General features: G+C 40.9%; 1 protein-coding gene across 1 annotated transcript in view; it reads right to left on the reverse strand.

The window, feature by feature from the left end:
* Positions 1-4317: 4317 nt before the first annotated feature.
* MAPRE1 (microtubule associated protein RP/EB family member 1) overlaps positions 4318-21929 on the reverse strand; it is a 28181-nt gene continuing 10569 nt past the window's right edge. The window contains exons 3-7 of the mRNA XM_069495581.1: positions 19120-19265; positions 16608-16815; positions 13717-13838; positions 8503-8655; positions 4318-6201 (exon numbers count right to left, since the gene is read on the reverse strand). Of these exons, the coding sequence (XP_069351682.1) occupies positions 6145-6201; positions 8503-8655; positions 13717-13838; positions 16608-16815; positions 19120-19265 (686 nt within the window). The 3' untranslated portion in view covers positions 4318-6144. The remainder of the gene's footprint in view (positions 6202-8502; positions 8656-13716; positions 13839-16607; positions 16816-19119; positions 19266-21929) is intronic.

A 21929-nucleotide genomic window follows, 5' to 3' on the forward strand; every position in this document is an offset into this window, starting at 1 on the left:
TTTCCTTTTCAAACAAGAATAACTGAGATAGAAGTCCCTGACTGCTAGAACTTGCAAGGACCCTGAAGATCAATATCAAGATCACACCTTCAGCTGGCAGTAGGGTGAGGTCCGTATATTAAGTCAGAGAGTTAAAAATTCTTAGGAATTTTTTTAAAATAATGTTTATTCTATTCTACACTGAATCTTAAAATTATTACTTCCTCTCTCAGGCTTTAAAATTAATGGAAACGGAGGGGCAAACTGGGGTAACCTATAGCTGCCTGTAAAAAACATGATAGCTTATTCGATTCTCCCGAGCAAGATTTAATATTTCAAAGTAAAAAAAAAAAAAAAGTCATATAATTATACATGTAACTCTCTCACATTATTTTTTAGAGAAACATGTAAAATACCCCCAAAAGGCTGTATCAGATTAGAAAACGTAAATAGAAGCCTAAAATCCAGATGACCTTGAAGTTATGCTAGATCTTAAAATCACTAGAACTACCTCAAAATATATAAACAGGCCCCATTATGAGAAATATAATCATGAAATGATAACACAACGGAAAAAGAAGAGAGGAAAGGAATCTGAAGGTCACTCAAGCTTAGATAAGGACAAACCACGAGAGGTCCTGGGTAACATACATTTAGATGACTCAGGGAAGGAGGTATTAGCAGGGCTCTCCCCGCAGCCTGTGGAAAGAGCCAAACACGCTAAACGACTTTGTGTTCTTGTGCTATTCCTCTTCAAAGCCTCCTTTTTTAGAGTCCAAACCAAAAGTAGGTATTAAAATACAATGTTTACAGTTTACAACAATTTCATTGTTAGAGTTTTTTCAAAACTACACATGCAAGATATATGCAGCTGATGCTGAGAAACATTGTGCTTTTCTTTCGATCAAAACTGTCCTTCAACTGATGAAACAGCCTCCAGAGGCAACATTTTGCTGGGAACTGTGCACTCTCCCACTCTTTCTTGTTCCAGTACCCTACTGCCTTTTACAGACCTAGGTAACTTTTTCTGAACCAGAAGGCCTCAACTCCTCACTAAGCCTGTGAAAAGCCATCCTCTGCAGAGCCGGGATGCAGGGTCTGGAGGACCCTGTCTCAATTCCTAGTCCATGGCCTTCCAACTCCAGCACCATCTCCTTTGTTTATTTTGGTAAAGGCCAGAGAGGGGGCTCTAGTCACACAACCACTTCATAAAGTCAGTCTGCCCACTTATATGCTTGACCTTGGACTTAACTTCAATAGTCTACATTGCATTTGTGAATCACCATTAAGGCTAAATCTTAAAAACTCATCTCTGTCCCCACCAGAAACTATTAGTAAGAGCCAAAAAGCCAACTTTAAGACTTACCCCGAAGGACTGAATCTCACCTATGGAAGCTTCCCACATCTCATTCTACTGCCAAAACTGAAAGTTATACTAAAGACATCAGTAGACAGAATAAATTAATTTTCCTCCTCTGCCACAAAACCTGTACTCAGCCACTCAGCCTCACCAACAATCCCCTCAGACTGCAAAAAAACATTCAAAGTATCCAGGAAAAAGCTAAGGGAGAAATTTTTAAAAAGTAAATAAGGCAAGGTATCTTACAGAATCCCGAGCTGCTGACAGACCATTTAACAATTCTAAATCTATCTCTTGATGCCACTTACAAACTTCTGGGCTTTGGTGGGTAATCTGGTTTGCTTTCAAACGGTCCCAAGACAAGGAATTGTCTCTCCTCACACTCAGAAACATGTCTATGAAGGCCATTTCCATTTCACATTTCAAAACCTGAAAGCCTCCAATACAAGGAAATGAGGGTTAATTTTTACTTAAAAAAAAAAATATATATATATATATATATGTATGTATATAGAGGTTTAAGGTTCCCAATTGGCCGAGCGCGGTGGCTCACGCCTGTAATCCTGGCACTCTGGGAGGCCAAGGCGGGAGGATCGCTCAAGGTCAGGGGTTCGAGACCAGCCTGACCAAGAGCAAGACCCCATCTCTATTAAAAATAGAAAGAAATTATATGGATAACTAAAAATATATATAGAAAACATATTAGCCAGGCATGGTGGCCCCAGCTACCACGGAGGCTGAGGCAGCAGGATCACTTGAGCCCAGGAGTTTGAGGTTGCTGTGAGCTAGGCTGATGCCACGGCACTCTAGCCCAGGCAACAAACCGAGACCCTGTCTCAAAAAAAAAAAAAAAAGAGTTAAAAGCCAAAGGGGAAACAGACCTTCACAAGTCATAACTCTGTAACAATCTGGCTGAAGTCATCTAGGTTAATGGTTCTAACTACAGTCAAGTTCAATACAGAAGTACAGAGAAGAACTCTGCCCATTGCTACATCCTTACATGTGAAAACTATGAAAAAAAAAAGCAAGTATCATGAAAATACAGAAATAAATATGAATTCATCCGGTTTTAAAATTTTAAAAATTGAATGTGAGAATTCAAAAGTATGACATAGTGCTAACAGCAACAGTGCCAGACCAGAAGAACGACTGCTGATTCATGACACTGATCACAGACTAAGGTTCAGCTTGGTTCAAAGCAATTACTTCCACTCTCTGTTGACAACAGTCAGATATGGGTCACCCACATGCTAGCAAACTAATCTGATTAGGTTGATCAGGCTTAAAGCCTAGGTTTTCTTTGTGGAAAACACAATGAACTATGGTAACCACAAAAGGAGTGGTTTATACTAAATCTCACAAAACAATCCTTAAATAAAAATTTCTCTAAAGAATCACATTGGTTATAGCAAAAGGAAACTGCTTCCTTTTCAAAACCTTGTTACATTCTAGAGAGTAAACTTGGGAGAAAAGTATGATTTTCTTTTTTTAAATCAATGAATCTGAGTCACTAAATCTTCATTTAAAAGAAAATGGTGAAATGTGCAGTGAGACCTCAATTTCACCTGGGGGAAAAACAAGATGAAAACCATAGTCTGAAGACAGAAAGGAGGCAGACTTGTCAATACCACCAAGCTGAAAAAGAAACATTAAAAGAACTTGTTACTTAATTTACAAAATATCCAAAGTCTACCTTAAGGAATGTCCTCCTAAATTCTCAGGATATAAAAACCCTATCCTAAGCTTTTTTAATCTATGAAGAGAATTTCAGACTGGATCTGAAGAACCAATGGCATAAATAATGCCTTTTGTCTGTTCAGAACTTTCCAATGTGTAGTTGCCTTTTTTTTTTTTTTTTGTCCATCAGCTCATTTGGATCCCAACAAGCACCCAGTGAGAGAGGGCACTTCATCTCTGTTTTGCAAGTAGGAACAAGAGAGGTCAATTAGCTCAAAACTCACAGAGCTAGGAGGGACCTGCAAAAGAACTCAAATCTGATGTTTCCCCTGCCAGAATGAAGACTTGAAGTTGCAGGCCTGTAGGTAAGGTCCAAATACAGGTCGCCTATGGTCCATGTTAAAATGCAGGTTTTCAACCTCCTGACTCAGAATTTCTGGGAATGGACTTTACAAATGTCATGTCAAACAAGTTCCCCAGGTGATTCTGAAGTCTATCAGTTTGAGGATCACCAGCATGAGGAATGAATCCTATATCCAAATCTAGCCGGAGAACCCATCTGTTTCCCTATCCTCCGTGCAACACAGAACTTGCCAAGCAGATCAAGCAGCAAAGACTTTACGTCCCTCTGCCTAGAGCCAGGTCAATGGACTTGGTCAAAGATACACACAGTATCAGCTTCACACCTTACCAAAGTAACTTCTCAGTTGACAACACCCAACAGTATCTTCTTCACAAGCTTCATGCAATCCTGGAGGTATCTTCTTGTAGATGACCAATACACATGGTGTCAAATTCCTTCTGAAGGTATATAACATTTCAAAGTAAGTCTCATACCATTAACTTCTAGAGGAAGTAATGTGGGTAAAACCCTAGTAAAAACCATCAAGTTGGGCTTACAGAGCATCCAAAATTATGGTATGTACTCTAAAGATCATACAACAAAACGACTTTATGCCACTTAACTTTATTTCATGCTGAAAATGGCAGCAGGTCTCCTTTTGAACTCATTTCTAAAGGCATAGAATTTTACAAGGAAGGAAAACATGGCAACAATTTTAAATTATTTTATAGGTTGAGATTATGTTAACTGCCTCTGAAACACACTGTCAGGAAAAACAAAATATCTCCCATGGTCATCTGCCAAGCACTGTTCTGCTACATTTCTCAGGAAGAAATGGCCTGAAAAGGCTGCATACAGCAGCGAGGCCATACTGCTATGAGAGGAAAAACCTTCTCATAGCAATACGAGAATTTAAAACAGCAGGAGGCTGAGAAATATAATGTGAAAGAAGAAAAAAGGAAGCAGGCCTAGAAATAAGCACATCTGAAAAAGCAGTGAAGCATTTGAAAAGATCAGTCCTAATTTAAGAAAGAAGCACTGGTACCTTATCACTCGAATCTAAAAGCATATACCCAGGGCAAGACAAACTTCAGAAGACATGACACTCTTGAAATACAGAATTTTATTTAGAAATTGTTTAAAGTAGAAAAAAACCCTGTCAAGAAAGACCAGGTGGAAAATGGGTTCCCAATAAAATGGAATTTTAGGGCAACAAAAGTCTAAAAGGCCACAAAAGAGAAATAGCACCACTGTCATTTGAACAATGGCTAGTTACTTGCATTTTTTGGCATTGTTAATCAATGAATCTGGGTTTTCCTCTGAATTCCACACAAAGCATGCACTACACAATTTTATCATAAAATACTTGCTTTCTACACACATTTTAGGACAAGCTACCACCAGAAACAAACCAATACAAATACATCAGGGGCTGAACAATCTCAGTAGTGGGTGACACACATTTTGCAGAATTCTGCCAAACAAAGGGATTGAATAGGCTGTGGGCAAAGAAAATGAGGGAGAGTTAAGGAAGGAAATATTTTAAATATTAATAATTAATTCAGACATGGTACTGTATTTTCTGCAAAAGAAAATTAACATTTAGTAACACACTAATGAATTTTATCTCCAAAGAGATTAGTGCACTGGCAAAGTATTCAGCTAACAGTGGAGAGCTGTGGGCAGCAGATACCGAAAACACCCCAGCCTTGCAGAGCCCAAGGTAACGATGGCCTTCACTGATCACTCCCTTTGCCAGAGGTCCAGAAAAAACTTGCAGCATGATTACCTGCCTGCTGCGTTTTCAACTCTAAGCAGCAAACTTTAAGGAGCCAAAGAGGAGTCCCCAGTGGGCAAGGGGAACAGAGAAGAGAAACATGTTAAATGTAAACCTAAAAGACAGTAAAATGGGACACAAACCCCATTCAAATCCCAGAGATGTGGGCAAGTCCCCAAAAGTAGTTGTTAGATTAAAAAACTGGACACACCTCAATTCCCAAAAAGCATAATACATAGAAATCTCAGGGATAATCAGAAAAGTCGTCAGAGAAATGCTCAATGAAAATCGAGCTCTTCAACTCCTAACATCTCAGGGCTGAAACACCCTCTATTCATCCAGGCAACAATGCCTCTTGCTTTTTTAGCAGGGATGCAATTGGTCAACGACACCAAATGGCTTTACAGAGCAACTTTTTCTAAACTTTCCTTCTGGGCCAAAGCCTAGGCCTGTGAGGATTCAAGCGGCCCTGTAAGACCCGTGACAGCAGTTTCCAAAGGTTCTGAGGTCTGGCCCTTCCTTCCCAGACACAATGTCAAACACATAAAATCTCCTGTCATATTTTATACTTTGAAATATGGAAGCATATTTTAAATACTCTTAAGGCATTTATTTATTACAATGTTCTCTGCCAAGATTTCACATTAGCTTAAAATTCAATTCAGTCTTTACATTTCTCTACTGAGGTCGCCACCTCAGCGTATTACAGAACACCTTCTCCAGTGATCAGTGTGACCTGCATCCACACGGTGAGCCCCATGGCAGCCTCTCTGTTCCCCAGGTGAACCAACTAGATGTTAATACTGCTCTCCTAACAAGGTAAAAGCTCCTAACTCAAACTTATTGGAAAAGGAGTGAAACTTCTGCAAAGTGCACTTTAAGAAGAGGTACTTTTTGCTTACGAAAAGAAACCAGTGAGTCCTCTAAGAATAATAAAAGGGAGTATTTTACAGTTAAGCACATGATTTGGAGTGAAGAATTCGGATGTTGCTCTGCTAGCCCAGGCTGTTAATACTCTTCTTGTTCCTCCTGTGGGCCCCCTTCATCAGGTATCACAAAGCCTTCCTGAAATGGAAAAATGAGAAGGAAAAGCTATCACTCAACACTGATATAAAGTTCAGTTTCTACTGTGTGTTCACTTTCTTTTTATTTATTCATTCATTCATTCATTTTTCAGACAGTATCTCAATCTGTCGCCCAAGCTGGCATGCAGTGGTGCAATCACAGCTCACTGCAGCCTTGAATTCCTGGGCTCAGGCGATCCTCCTTCCTCAGCCTCCCTAGCAGCTAGGACTATAGGTACACACCACCACGCTCGGCTAAGTTTTGTATTTTTTGTAGAGCTGGGGTCTCACTATGTCACCCAAGCTGATCTCAAACTCCTGGCCTTAAGCAATCCTCCCGCCTGGGCCTCCAAAGTGCTGGGATAACAGGTGTGAGACACCACGGCCAGCTCACTTTCCTCATATTTAAAGCCTCTCAAAGTCAGTGGTTCTTCCTGGTTCTACCACACAGTTGGTATTTAATCACACAGGCCAGGTGACCACTATTTTATTTCTTAGACAGTAAAATCACATCCCACATAGGGCAAAAACTGAGCACAATCAAATTTACCCTCAAACTTTTGAAAGTGATGGATATGTACAATGTCTTGATTATGGTGATGATTTCACACATAATCAAATGTACATTTTTAATATGTGCAGTTTATTACACGTCAATTATACTTCAATAAAGTTGTCTTTAAAAAGACAGAAAATTTATCCTCAAAAAATCCCTGAAGTCTCCCATGAAGTTCAGTACTCTACCATCTCCTCTCAACAAACTGTCTACATAACCAGCTTTTCCTTGACAATGTCCTTTGGTTGTACTTAGGAGCCTTGCTTTCCCTCAAACACCCACAACAGCAAGACCAACCCAGCATTAGTGGCATGGGAAAACTGAGCATGTAAGGAAAAAGCAGATTTGTGACTCCCACCTCATCCTCACTCCACAGCATGCTGGCATGTACTTATAGCAGGAAATGACTACACTACTCTACTGTAAAAATTAAGTTTCTCCTTCAACTATTATCTTTTTTTTTTTTTTTTTAACTAAATCCCTATGGCTGAACTCACTTAAGATCTAACTCCACTAAAGACTAGACTAAGAACCCCTATAACTTCATCGTCTTTGTTTTCATTATCTGGCACAGAGTGAGTCCTAAATAACAATTTATTCAACATATTATCAACTTTTTTCCAACTAAAAAGTCACTAATCTTAATCCCCCAAAATTCACAAGATATACCTAGAGGACAGTGATAAAAACAGCATTAGTGTTACCTTATATTTGTATAATGCTACACATGCTAGTTTGTAATTTGATCCTACTGACCTTGCTAGGCGTGCAGAAGTAGTATAAATACAACCATTAAACAGCGGATACAGCAAGATATCAAATCATAAATCCAGAAAATAAATCAGTCTTCCCTGATCACCTAACATGTCATCGTTAACATGTGCAGATATGGCTGTGTAATAAACATGGATCCAAAGAAACCTGATCACAAAGTACTCTGAAGGAACAGGAATCAGGCAAACTCCTGGGAGGGAGGTGCAAAAGCACACCCTGACAGCTGCTGTAGGCAATAGACGTAGAAAAAGGGACCTTGTGCCTGGTTCTCCAGGGCATGCCTGGGGCGCTGATAAAATGGATGCAGCACCTCATGCTGAGGGGTCCAAGCTGCAGGGGGTGGAGTGGGGGTTGGGAGTTACTTCTGGCCAAGAGCATTTTGTGACATTCATTACCTATTAGTGGCCACAAACTACAGAAGATGGGCAAGCCAAGCACTTCCTCCCTGTCCTACTCCTTCCTCAAAGGCTCATAGACCTCAAGGCAGAGGCTGAAGCTGAGCAGAGTTCCCTCTGGCTGACTTTGAGAGGGTCAAAGATGAAGTCTTTTTTTTTTTTTTGAGACAGGGTCTTACTCTATTGCCTAGGCCAGAGTACAGTGGTGTCATCATAGCTCACTGCAGCCTCAAACTCTTGGGTTCAAGCAATACTCCTGCCTCAACCTCCCAAGTAGCTGAGACTACAGATGTGTACCACCACACCTGGCTAATTTTTCTATTTTTTGTAGAGACAAGGTCTTACTGTTGCTGAGGCTGGTCTTGAACTCCTGGGCTCAAGTGATCCTCCTACCTTAGCCTCCCAAAGTGCTAGCATTACAGGCTTGAGCCCCCGCACCCAGCCAAAGATGAAGTCTCTTGTTGAATGTTACACTGGAACATGACAAGCATCAGCACAGAGTTTGCTGAAACCTGCTAGATAAAACTTATTTTCTCTCAGGAGGCAAAATAGAAAATATCCTTATGTCAACACGTACATCTGTGGCATACAGAATGTCTACGATCCTCTGCAATACAGGGTCATTTTCCCCCTCGTTCTCCTGGCAAATCAATTCAATGTTCCTTAGCTTTCCGAAGTAGAAATCTCTCTCTTTCTCCAAGTCTTCGACAGTAAGTTTCAATACGTTGACCTGCACAAAACATTAAAAAGGGTGAGATACCTGGCATTAGTGCAACAATGAAACATCAGACAGACTTCTACTCAAAAGGAGATGTGGTCTTTGATCAAACTCCAACATGGACAAAAACCACTGCAGTTTAATGTCACTTTTCTTCAGCCCCAGATAAACAGTATGGACTTGTTCATGGCAACCTATACTATAACAGCTCCCAGGAAAGTGCAGACTACACCTTGAAACATGCAGGAACTTCTCGGGGACTAAAAGAGGATCAGGGAGAAAGAACTAGGGAAGCTTGGGACAGATAAAGAAGTAGAATCCACAACACAGTCCAGCAAGGTGGCTGACTAAATTGAGTCCTTAACCAAGGAACTGGTCAGTCAAGTCCAAGTCTGGGTGCGTGTGGAGGTCAATGGAAAGGGAGGTATGATCTTCCATGAGCCCCACTGAGGCTCTGTTCCCCATAAAGAGGTGATGAAGAAATAAATTTCAGTGCTTAGGCCAGGGCTCCATCTAGCCAACAGCAATTAAAGTCATAACACTCACAGTCTTGTGTACTTTAACCACAGTGCACCTTTATTTCAGTGTACTATATTCAAATCTATGACAACTGAATTCAATTTAACTCTCACTGAATACAAATTGCATGGCATATCACGCAGCATGAAACTCTCATAAAAACCTGTATTTACAGGCTAGGGCCACAGAGCAGCAGGGAAAGCCAAGACAGGAAATAAAAGGTGCAGCTGCTAAGAACAATCTGGGCAGCAGGGAATTCTGAGAGGCAGAAAGGACCACAGAAGTCATCTAGTCCAACCTTCTGAATGTACAGCTGCAAAAACAGAAGCAAGCCAGGTGCAGTGGTGCCCACCAATGGTCCCAGCTACTCCGAAGGCTGAGGCAGAAAGACCACCTGAGCCCAGGAGTTTGAAGCCAGCCTGAGTAACATAGCAAGATCCTGTCTCTTTAAAAAAGCAAAACAAGGCTGGGTGCAGTGGCTCACGCCTGTAATCTTAGCACTCTGAGAAGCCGAGGCCGGAGGATCACATCAGCTTAGGAGACCAGCCTGAGCAAGAGCGAGACTCCATTTCTACAAAAAATAGAAAAATTAGCCAGACGTGATGGTGCGCGCCTGTAGTCCCAGCTACTCGGGAGGCTGAGGAAGGAGGATTACTTGAGCCCAGGAAGTTGAGGTTGCAGTGAGTTATGATGACGCCACTGCACTCTAGCTGGGGTGACAGAGCAAGATTCCATCTCAAAAAACAAAAACAAACACTAAAAAAGCAAAACAAACAAAACAACATGAAGCAAACAGCTTATCTAGCTTCCCTGTGGCCTAATGAAGAAGCCAAACATAACACAGGGGATCAAGTCTCATCCCAGGGTGGAAGGAAGCTCCTCTTCATAACCTGCAGTCAAGAAGCATCCAGAGATGAGGAACAGTGACTAGGACCACCAGGACAACTTTGTCAAAGCCCTAAATTCAAAGTTCATCATCAAAGTCCAGAACACACCAAACCAGAATCACAGTTCTCAACAGCCTTTCACTATTAATACCTTTACCAACCACAGAAATCACTTTCAAAAATAAAGTTTCAATAAAGTACTACTATTGCCCAGCATCCAGCAAAGCTACATACTCTGCTTCCCTCACTTTCCCCAACCCCTGCTTGTGCTGGGGCTTGCTGCCTTTCCTGGAACAGCCCCTAAGCAGGGTACAAGAAGGGGACAGAAAGGCAAGAGTTGACCAACCCCTAGCAGTAGGAAGCTACCTCAGAGCTTCAGTTCCATGATCCTTCTAACCACATGCCTGGAAGCATTAGTGACTGAGAAGGAAAGGAAATCAAAACAGTTTAAAAAGGAATGCCATCTTGGAGTCCACCTGTACACCATGTTTCACCAATGCCACCCTCACAAACCCATTAAAACCTTCTCTGTACTACAAATCATCAAGGCCACCAAAGGGAACACACCAAGCCCTCTGGGTCACATCTGTAAGGCCAAAGCAGCATTTGTCCACGATATCACTCAATAACTTTGTATACACAAGAAACACTCAATAGATATGTACTAAGTCACTGGTTTTCACCTGGTACTCCTCTAAATGCTTATTCATGAGGTTATTAAAAATCTGTGGCTAGTAATCAAGGTCACTCTTAGAACCTTCTCCTACAGTAAAGCAATAGCTATAATGTAAGAAGCCCAAGGAGAACATTTCAGGCCTGCACTGGCCGCAGTACCCATCAACCACATGTGGCTACATAACCACTTGAAATGTGGCCAGTGTGATTGAGATGGGCTGCAAGTACTAAACACTTAGTTCAGTCTTCAAATGTAAAACATCTCATTGATATTTCTATTGATTATATGTTAGAATATTTCTGATATATCAGGTAATATGTTACTAAAATTAATTTTACTTGTTTCTTTTTACTTTTTTTATTGTGGCTACTAGAAAATTTTAAATTCTGTGGCTCACATTTCTGGTTCACATCCTATTTCTACTGGATAGCACTGCTTTGGACTAAAATCAACTAAAAGCTAATTTCTCCAGGACAACTTAAGAAAGTGGACTCCTTGCAGATCTTCCAAGGATATGAATACTACAAGGTAATTTGCATAGAATACACTGTTTTTCTCTTAGCCTAACAAGCCCATCTGGCTTTATTTCCCATAATTACCAAGGGCTACAAACTCAAATACTTTTGTGGGGAGAGGGCCAGACAGATAAGGTATAGGAGGTATGGGAGTCAGTAACAAGCTGTGAAGCTGTGGCAAACTGGAGAGACTAAAATCCTTCAAATTAAGAAAAAAAAAAAAATTAAAACCCTGTGCAGGCCAAACAGATGACAGGGCTGGACGAGCTGGCCATGACGTGATCCAGCCTTCCAGGATCAATGCAGTACCTGGTTGGTGAACTGTCAGCCTCTGCAACATTAGCCTCCCACCCTTCCACAGCACGGATGGAGACACGCAATCACACAGAGTTCCAAACCCTCTCTTCAAGACCACAACTCCTCCCAACCTCCACAGCTACAGTTCTACTGCACTGACCATCCAAACCAGCTAATTTTTGTCACCACCCGGGGGAAGGAAGCCCCCCTTGACTCCAACCACATCCCACCCCTGCAAGACTTATGGTTCTTGCTTTCCATACTCCTCATCTGGGACTTGCATCACAGGCTGGCACCAGGTAAATCTTCTCCAAATATATCAAAAACTCCTTCTAGGCCCAGACCAGACCTTTCATGCCTTGGTATTCTCGGCAATGCTTAGCAGCAACTTGCCCAGAGTAATTATTTGGTGAATAACTACAATTTCCAATGGTGGAAGTAAGAGAAAGAAACTTCTATATTCCTTAGATAAGTCATACAACCTCCCCTTTGAGTTCCCATTCAGCAGTGACTGAGTGACCTAGGCTCTGGAGCCAGGCATACCTGGGTCGAAATCCCAGCTCAAGGTATTTGACCTCTCCAAGCCATACTGTCCTATTCTGTAAAATTACACAAGGCTACCTCAAAAGTAAAATTAAAGAGCTTAGACAGTGCATGGCATAAGCACTTTAAAAATGTTAGCTATTTTTGTTATGACTATTCATGCACATTATTTCATACAAGCCAAAAAAAAAATTTCTGGTTCCTGTGAATTTTTAAAGCACACTTCAGAACCTATCTCCACTCTATCAAGATCACAGACAAGAATCCTAATAACCACAACTGTCTTTTATCCATTTCCATTTATCCCAAGGGTGTTGGTCCCGAACTCCATTCCAGGCACCTGACTTAACACCAGTTAGGGCAATCTGCTCAACTGCGACCAAGTATTAGCCCCACTTCACACGAGGCAGTACATTCATAGAGGTTAACTGACTTGCCCAGGTAGAAGTTACGTGGCAAAGCCACTCTTACTTCTCCCCAAATCTATGTAACCGAAGCCTGTGCTCCACACAGGACACATGAGCTGAGGCGAGGGCAGCAGTGAAACAGAATCTGGCACATGTCCTCCTGGAGAGCACAAGATCAGCTCACTGGCCACCCAGTCTCGGCATTAACCACTCTTCTGTACAACCCCACACCTTGAAATATTAAGTAGTTACAGGGAAGTGTCCTTATTCGCTAGGACTTCTGTTGTTCACAGCAACAGTGCTCAGGGACTGCTCAAGTCAGCCACACTGACTCCAATGATGGGGAAGGTGGCCCAATCACCTCAACACTCCCAAGGCACCTAAGACCGTGGGGCACACATAATAAAAGAACAAAACAAATCAAAAGGAACTTTGGGTAGGCTCTCATTGTCCTGATCTCTTAGCAGCATGGATATGGGTCACGAGAGACTCTGCACTACAGAGAGGTCATTTGCCCCAAGTTTTAGAACTTGGCTTTTGGGAAACTAAAAGGGTTCAACCCTAAACTCTCTGGAATTACAGGGCATCCTAGATGTAAAAAATGGAATTAACCAAAAGAATCATCCAAAAAAAGAAAAGCAAACAAATAAAACAACTATAATATGAGGATTAGTGAGAAAGTATCTAAAAGTCTAAAACTTGTTTTGACACACAGAGACCTGTGACAAGCACCTGAGGATATTTAATCCCGAAGAAGACATTTGAAATCACTGAACTATTAAGAACAGAATCAGAAAAGCAACACAGGCTTTTCGTACCAGTTCCACTCTCAATTCCAAACTCCAGGGACCCAGGACTCAGCAGAAAGACTGTGGAATCTTTTTTTAAAAATCATTATTCAGAAAGAAGCCTTCCTTTATCTTTCACTCTCTGAATCCCAGAACCCCGACAGTGTTCCAGAAACATTCAACAGGGATTCTAAGTGCTGGTGTCCAAACAGACATAGGTTTCTCCTGCATTAAGAGAGCCCAGACATGCCTAATCCTTCCTCTTTGCCCTCCACACTCATTCTCCCCACACAGCACCTGACGCACTCACACATGTCATATGCTCTGGAAAGCCGACAAGGCAAATCTTCCTTTAAGAACATGGACAAGCCTCCACTAGTCATGGCAGCAAGTGTCCCTTCCCCCATAGTGACCCACATCCTAGACGCTGGAGGTGCCTACCTGCTGCATCAACTCGGCTGCTTCGTCATCTCCGTTGCCCACACTGGGATTCTTCCGCACCACCCCGGGGCCAGCCTTAGGCGTAGAAGTAGTTCTCTGTGTTGAAATGGGCCTCTGTGGAGCTGAGAGAGATGTTTTTGAAGAGGAGAAATTTCAAAAAAAAAAAAAAAAAAAAAATTTCACAAGACAACAAGGAAAATCTATGACCAATTGCCTTCCACAGGTGTTCAGTGAAGGGAACCAATGCTAGAGAGCCCCAGCATGCAAGACAACACCCCCACATCTGCCTAAAGTGGTGTTTATCCTGGCAGCAGTTAAGTACCAATTGTAGCCATGATCTTTCGTGTTGGGAGTAAGTCCTTCGGTGAGATCTTTTCTCTGCTGTGGTGGGTGAATAGGACTATCATCTGAAAGAAGTACAGTCATTTTGGTGCATATAGATGATCTACCTTAACACGGATCCCAATAATCCACTAACAGGGCAGCTTTATGGAGCAATGGCAAACTTCACGCCAGGCATGAGCTCACAGTCCCAGCTGTTGCCAGGGGCCCACTGTTCCCCATCTGGAAAGTTAGATCCCTCTGAACTCATAACCTCAGACTACTTAGATTGGAAGAAGGAAGGAGTCCATAAGGGTGGGAAAGCCTACTCTTACCATTAATTACGCCAAAATCTGTATCTTTGCTCGCCTTTTAGAAGGTCTATAGAAGAGCCAGGAGAGAAAAACATCACATTGCCTAGGATTTAGACTTCTCTCAGTATTTATAGCCAAAAGCAGACAAAGACAAGGAAAAAGATGTAAAGTATCCATAAACTAAAATTATTTATTTATTTATTTATTTGGAGACAGGGTCTTGCTCTGTTGCCCAGGCTAGAGTACAGTGGCGAAATTCATGGCTCACTGCAACCTTGAACTCCTGGGCTCAAGCAATCCTCCTTCCTCAGCCTCCTGAATAGCTGGGACTACATGCACCCACCACCATGCCTGGCTAATTTTTCTTATTTTTTGTAGAGGCAGGGTCTCGCTGTGTTGCCCAGGCTGCCCTCAAACTCCTGGCCTCCGGTTATCCTCCCACATTGGCCTCCCAAAGTGCTGGGATTACAGGCGTGAGCCACCACACCTGATCTCATTTACTTATTCACTTAGCAATTATTTTGTAAAGTTTGTACATTATGCCAGGCTTGGAAATATCTAATCTTCCTGATACCCCAAACTCTATAATCATAAGGCCTTTCACCTACAGTAAAAGGCATTTTCTCTGGATGGCTCTTGGTAGTATATGTTTATCCCAAAGTCTAAATGCTTAATGCAAGTCTCCACTCACCTGTTAGCAGCATCTGAAATATGAAATGCACACAATCATCTATGTGCATTCTAAACAGCTAAAGAATAAAAGTACTCAATATCTAGAGAAACTAGAACCCTCATATACTGTTCATGGGAATGTAAACAGTTCAGCCACTTTGAAAAACAGGCAGCTCTGCAAAAGGTTAAACACAGAGTCCCAATATGGGCCAGCAATTCTGCTCCAAGAGTATATACTCTTGGGTCTATATCTGAGAGATGTTAAAACATGTCTACAGAGAAACTGTATGTCAATGTTCATGGCAGCACCATTCATAAGAGCCAAAAAGTGGAAACAATCCAAATGACCATCAACTGGTAAATAAATAAAATAACCATACAATGGAATATTATTCTGCAATGAAAAGGAATAAAGTACTGACACATGCCACAGCATGGATGAACCCTGAACACATAATGCTAAGTAAAAGACGCCAGGCACAAAAGACCACATACTCTATGATTCCATTTACAGGAAATGTTCAGAATAAGCAAATCCACAGAGACAGAAAGCAGATTAGTGGTTGCCTAGGGTGGGGGAAGGGGGAAGAGTTGGGGGAAAACAGGAAGTGACTGCTATTCAGTATGCATGAAGTTTCTTTTTGGAGTGATGAAAATGTTCCAAAATTGTGGTAATGGTTATACAAGTCTTTGACTATACTAAAAAACATGAATTGTACAATTTAAGTGGGTAAAATGGATGGCATATGAAACATATCTCCATAAAGCTGTTTACAAAATACTCAACCTACCCTCTCTCTACCTACCAGATGGATCAGCCTCTCTCAAGGTATTGTGGGATCCTGCCATCCTCTGGAAAAGGAGGAATTAGCAACTGCAGAACATCTACCCTGCCCCAAAATTTCATATGTTCTACAAATATACTACTGCAAACATATCTTGGGAAACTTATCAAGACAATGCCTTTTCAAGAAGCTCTCTAAAATCAGTCTAAAACCTGCCTCCCAGATTCTGTTAGCATCATGGCAAGCCAAGACTCTTTACTAGCTAAAGTTCTAGGGAAAGCAGGGAAGCCGTGAGTAAGCAAAGGAAGCTGATCTACAGAGTGATGAAGCAGACAGCCAAGAACGGTTTCTGAGAGATCTAAACAGCTTCTTCAGGTCCTTGGAGTTCAGGTCTGATTGTAACTTCCCATCCTAGAGTTCTGTGAAAAATGCCCTTGTTTCTGAACTAAATATCTCTTATGTGAGCTAGCCTGAGGGATTTCTATTCCATACAACTAAAAAGCTTTAGCAAACTGTATACAGTAACAAAAACAACCCTCTGGGGCAAGTATTAAAATTCCCATTTTACAGAGGAGGAAACTGTGAAGCAGAGTTGAAGTGGCTTCCTTACAGAGAGCTACGAGGATCTGAGGACAAACACAGTCTCCCTGACACCACATTCCATGCACCTGCCACAAGCCTGGGATCATGCTTAAGATCCCCAAGCCTGTGGCTACTCAAAAAATTCTGGTTGAATGTTGAATGAGTACCTAGAATACTATTATTTGGAAATAACATTTTTGGGTGGTTGTTTTTTTACCTGCACTGCTAGAGCTGAGAGGTTTCTTCGGTTTATTCAGAGCTGGAGCAACAAGGGAGGGAGCCACCGCAGTTTCTTGACCTTGTCTGGCAGCCACAGGGTCATAGTCTTTTCCATCATAGTTTGCATCAAAAAATTTCTTGAACCACTGAACGAATTCAAAATTGTCCTGAAACTTTCCTTTTACTAATTTATCCACAGGAATTATCTGCAGAGAAAAATCAAGACTGTTTAGCCCAAAGCAAGAAGCTTTTGGCAAGCATCAAACTTGTCCATGCAGCAAATCGGTACAAAGCTCTGCCAAAAGGAGAAAAAAGTATTTTAGAGAACTTAGTTCTAAGGCCCTAGAAATTTATAAAGCAAGTTTCATTCAGTTTGCCTTCAACAGAGTACCTACACCTACCAAACCCTCTCCAATCCCTCAAATCTGTGAAAAGGAATCAGAAACAAAAAAGAACAAGTACCATATAAGTCACATACACACATCCAAACATACCCTCAGACGTGGTACAAGTATTATTTCACTATAAAGAGTAAATCCCCCACATAACTTGCATGGCCATAGTGCCTATCACAAAGCATGAAATCCATAGCACAAACAAACCAACTACAGGCATCTACAGTGAACTGTGTTAAAGACAGTTCTGACTTGAAAATAGGACAAGATGCAGAAGCAGTCTCCAGATAGATTTCTACAAAATGACTTGTTTTTCAAGTAATTTCAATCCTATTAAAACATACTTGTCAGGCACCATGGTCCCAGCTACCTGAGAGGATAAGGCAAGGGGATTGCTTGAGTCCAAGAGTTTGAGACCAGCCTGGGCAACATAGCGAGACTCATCTCAAAAAAAAAAAAAAAAAAAAAAATAGTGTTACCAGGTATTCAAATCACTGAGGTGTTGGCCAGAGTTTAACTATCTTTTATTTATTTATTTATTATTCTTTTGCCTTTTCCCTGACTTGAGAATAACTTTTTTTTTTTTTTTTTTTTTTTTTTTTGAGACAGAGTCTCACTCTGTTGCCCAGGCTAGAGTAAGTGCCGTGGCGTCAGCCTAGCTCACAGCAACCTCAAACTCCTGAGCTCAAGCGATCCTCCTGTCTCAGCCTCCCGGTAGCTGGGACTACAGGCATGCGCCACCATGCCCGGCTAATTTTTTCTATATATATTTTTAGCTGTCCATATAATTTCTTTCTATTTTTAGTAGAGGTGGGGTCTCGCTCTTGCTCAGGCTGGTCTCGAACTCCTGAGCTCAAAGGATCCGCCCACCTCGGCCTCCCAGAGTGCTAGGATTACAGGCGTGAGCCACCGCGCCCGGCCTAGAATAACTATCTTTTAATCTTCAAGGATCCCAGCTGCAATGGTATTTATTATAAAAATATATGTAATAACCTAAACTATGTTCACCCCTCTGACAAATGTAATTTTAAAAAATTACTTTGTATGATACTGAAATATTTACAAATAAAATACTGTCTGGACTCACTTCAAAATAACCCAGGAATACACAGGGTGGGATAGAGGTAGATATGAAACAAAATCAACCATGCTAACTGCTGGGATACATGAAGGATCATCACACTACTTATTTACTATTTATTATACTATTTACTATTTATACACTACTACCACTTTTGTATACTTCAGAAATTCTCTACATTCAAAATATAAAATATAATTCCATAAAAAGGAATAGAAAATTATACATAAGCTATCCCTATTTAAACTATACCTAGAAACTAAATGATATCCTTATACCACAAATGCTTATTTTATGTATTATACAGAGACAAAACTAAAATAAGACCAACTTCAAAATAAGTAAAAACCAGACACACCAACACGATAATTAGGAGTTATTACAAACTTTATCCCTTAAAAACTGTTATCTTCCCCAAAATGGCTTAAAAGGATAAACCTTTCTAATGGGGTAATGGGGGAGGGGTGAAACCAAACGGCTTAATTTTATAATAATCTATTATCTGCTAAAACAGATTTAATATTTGTGCTAATGAAGCCTGGTGGACCATGTTTCTGATAACTTTAAATAACCTTAGGGGCAGGAGGGAGCTTCCCAGCACCTACCAGGGATTCTCCTTGTAACCTGCCATAAAAAGCAACTATTTCTGGAATCTCCTCTATTGGAACTATTTAATTCTTTGTACAGTGTGCTTTACAGAAGTAAATCCAAAGATTAAGAGAGTTAGATCTCAGACTAAGAAAGATTCAACAGTAATTAAACAAGAAAAAAATCACTGGCCCAGATTTACAGGTTAACTGCTACAAATAGTTACTAACTTCACAGATGATGAAGAGAGAAGACAGCAAGAGGGGTAGGAGGGTAGAGAGACACTTCACTCCAATTAAATTCAATGTTAACCAGAGAAAAGATTACTACATAAATTGGAAAAAGGGAAAAAAAAAAGTCCAAAGTCATAGGTTAGTATCTGTAGCCTTAATAACAATCATTAGTTAAGAAACATTAACCTAAATAAAAGAATAACATTTACTTACTTTGTCAACACCCATCCTCTTAAAACCCGCTTGTAGTATTTTGAAGTTCTGAATGTACTCGTGTTCTAGCTTAGCTTGGAATTTCACTTTCTTCAAAGCAATGGAGCCAGGGAACAGCATGTCCATAAACTGACAATAGGCAGCCCCTGAATGAACAAGAGCAACAGAAAAATACAATAAACACTAGACTAGGTCACTGAATGCTACCATTAAAGAAGTATGATGAGCTTTTTCCCAGAGCCACTTAACCAAAATACAATCTAAAAAGTTGTAAAGTGGACCTACAAAAACGAAAAGCTTAATTACTACTTGAATTTGAAGTCAATTTTTTAAAACCTATAATAAGACTGATTTTACCTTATAAATTCTACAATACACTTGAAGTTTGGAAGCCTATAACAAGAAAGGGAATGTTTCTATAAAATTTTATAACTCCTGTTCTTCATTAGAAATCACCATGAAGATAAAATGACCACTAGAAAGAAAAGTGAATGCCTATGATAGAAAAAAGGTGAGATTTTCTGATTTTTCACAAGGACACATCTTTGTCTCCACTGGGGAGAGGAGGGATTTCAGAGATTGATCTTCAGACCTAGGTTAAAAAGAAATTTTTTTCCTAAGATGTCTGTCTCCTTGGGCTTTTTACATCTCTAAATATACTTAACCTATCATTTTATAAACAAAGTTGAATAGAAGACATTTTTGTGTTCCTCTAATAAAAACTTTTAGGCTGGGCACAGTAGCTCACACCTGTAATCCAAGCACTTTGGGTGGCCGAGGTGGGAGGACTGTTTGAGGCTAGGAGTTCAAGACCAGACTCAGCAAGACTGAGACCCCATCTCTACAAAAACAGAAAAATTAGCCAGGTGTGGTGTCAAGTGCCTGTAGTCCCAGCTACTTGGGAGGCTGAGGCAGGAGGATCATTTGAGCCTAGGAGTTCAAGGCTGCAGTGAGTTATGATGACGCCACTGCACTCTACCGAGGACAACATAGTGAGACTTTGTCTCAAAAATAAATAAATACATACATACATAAATAACGGACAAAGATTTATGCATGAAACTTTATTCACAGGAGTAAAAAACAGAAACTCTACATTTCCATATTTCCAAAAGTAGGAACAATTAATTACATAAATTTTAGCATCTAATCCTACTGATAGAATTTTATATAAACATTTTTTACATTTTGGAGAAAAGTTCAAGATATAATACTAAAAGGAAAAACAAGATACAAAAACTATAGACTGAGCACAGTAGCTCACGTCCACAATCCTAGCACTCTGGGAGGTGGACATGGGAGAACTGCTTGAGCTCAGGAGTTCGAGGCCAGCCCAAGCAAGAGCAAGACCTCATCTCTACTACAAACAGAAAAAATTAGCCTGGCGTGGTGGTGTGCGCCTCTGTGCCTGTAGTCCCAGCCACTCAGCAGGCTGAGGCAAGAGGACTGCTTGAGCCCAGGAGTTTGACATTGCTGTGAGCTAGGCTGATGTCATGGCACTCTAGCCTGAGCAACAGAGCAAGACTATGTCTCAAAAAAAAAAAAATCTACAAAATGTCTTGATATATGTAAAAATTTCTATCTTAATATATGTGCACAAAAAGACTAAAAGAAAACACAATGTTATCAGGGTAAGCCATATAAATTTATTGTTTTGTAGATCAAAAATAGTCAATAGTGGCCATCCCTGGGAGGAGGTACTGAATGTATTCTATTTTTTTAAAACTTTAATTATGTACTATAGGGAATATTATTTTTATAATCAAAACACAAAAGAAGAAGGTACATTTTTAAAAGAAAAAAGTATGTAAGCTGCTTTTTATAGGAAAAAGAGCTGAAAACTCCTGGCCTATTCATGTCTCAACTACTACAGAACAGGTTAAAAATGGGGCCTTCCCCCCAGCCTCTGTCTTAATAATAAATATAGCCATGACCAGGGCAAAGGCTAGCAACACAAGCAGGGCTAGAAGAGGACCCCTCTTTGGTGGCCACTGGCCCACAAAATCTGTGGCATGAGGATGTAGACAGACTTAGGGTAGGATAAGCTGCATCAAGTGCCATGTCTCCACTGACTGCCATAGCTCCATTCTAACAGGCTCTGTGCTACAAGCAGAGACCACAAAACAAGGGCACAATGCAGCCCTGGTGCCAAACAATCACCATATCTCAAGTACACTGGCTCTCAACCCTTTCAGGTCAATGGTCCCTTCGGGAATTAAATGAAAGCTGCAGCCAACATTCTGCATAGAATAGACGCTCATCTATCAGAAGACTCCAGATTAAGAATTCCCAATGTTTTAACACTAACACATAGGAAACATGCACTGACTATTAAATGCAAGTATGTTCCAGCTTTAGGGAGTGAGACTTGAGTCATCTTAAAGATGGATAAAATTTGAAAATAGGTCAGGCACAACACCTCACACCTATAATCCTAGCACTCTGTGAGGCCGAGGTGGGAGGATCACTAGAGGTCAGGAGCTCGAGGCCAGCCTGAGCAAAAGTGAGACCCAGTCTCTACTAAAAATAGAAAAAATGAGCCAGGTGTGGTGGCCTGCACCTCTAGGAGGCAGGAGGATCGCTTGAACCCAGGAGTTTGAGGTTGCAGTGAACTATCATGACGCCACTGTACTCTAGCTGGGATGACAGAGTTGAGACCTTGTTTCAAAAAGAAAAAAAAAAAAAAGGCTCTTAGGCTGCAGACTTATTTAGTGACAAGAGGAAAGTTGGAGTTAGGAATTTGGGGAGGAGAGGGAACAAAAACAAAATGAAAGAAAAAAGAGAGAAGTTGAGGCCTGGGGGACTTGCAA

The sequence above is a fragment of the Eulemur rufifrons genome, chromosome 20 (assembly GCF_041146395.1).
Source record: "Eulemur rufifrons isolate Redbay chromosome 20, OSU_ERuf_1, whole genome shotgun sequence".
Taxonomy (NCBI): domain Eukaryota; kingdom Metazoa; phylum Chordata; class Mammalia; order Primates; family Lemuridae; genus Eulemur; species Eulemur rufifrons.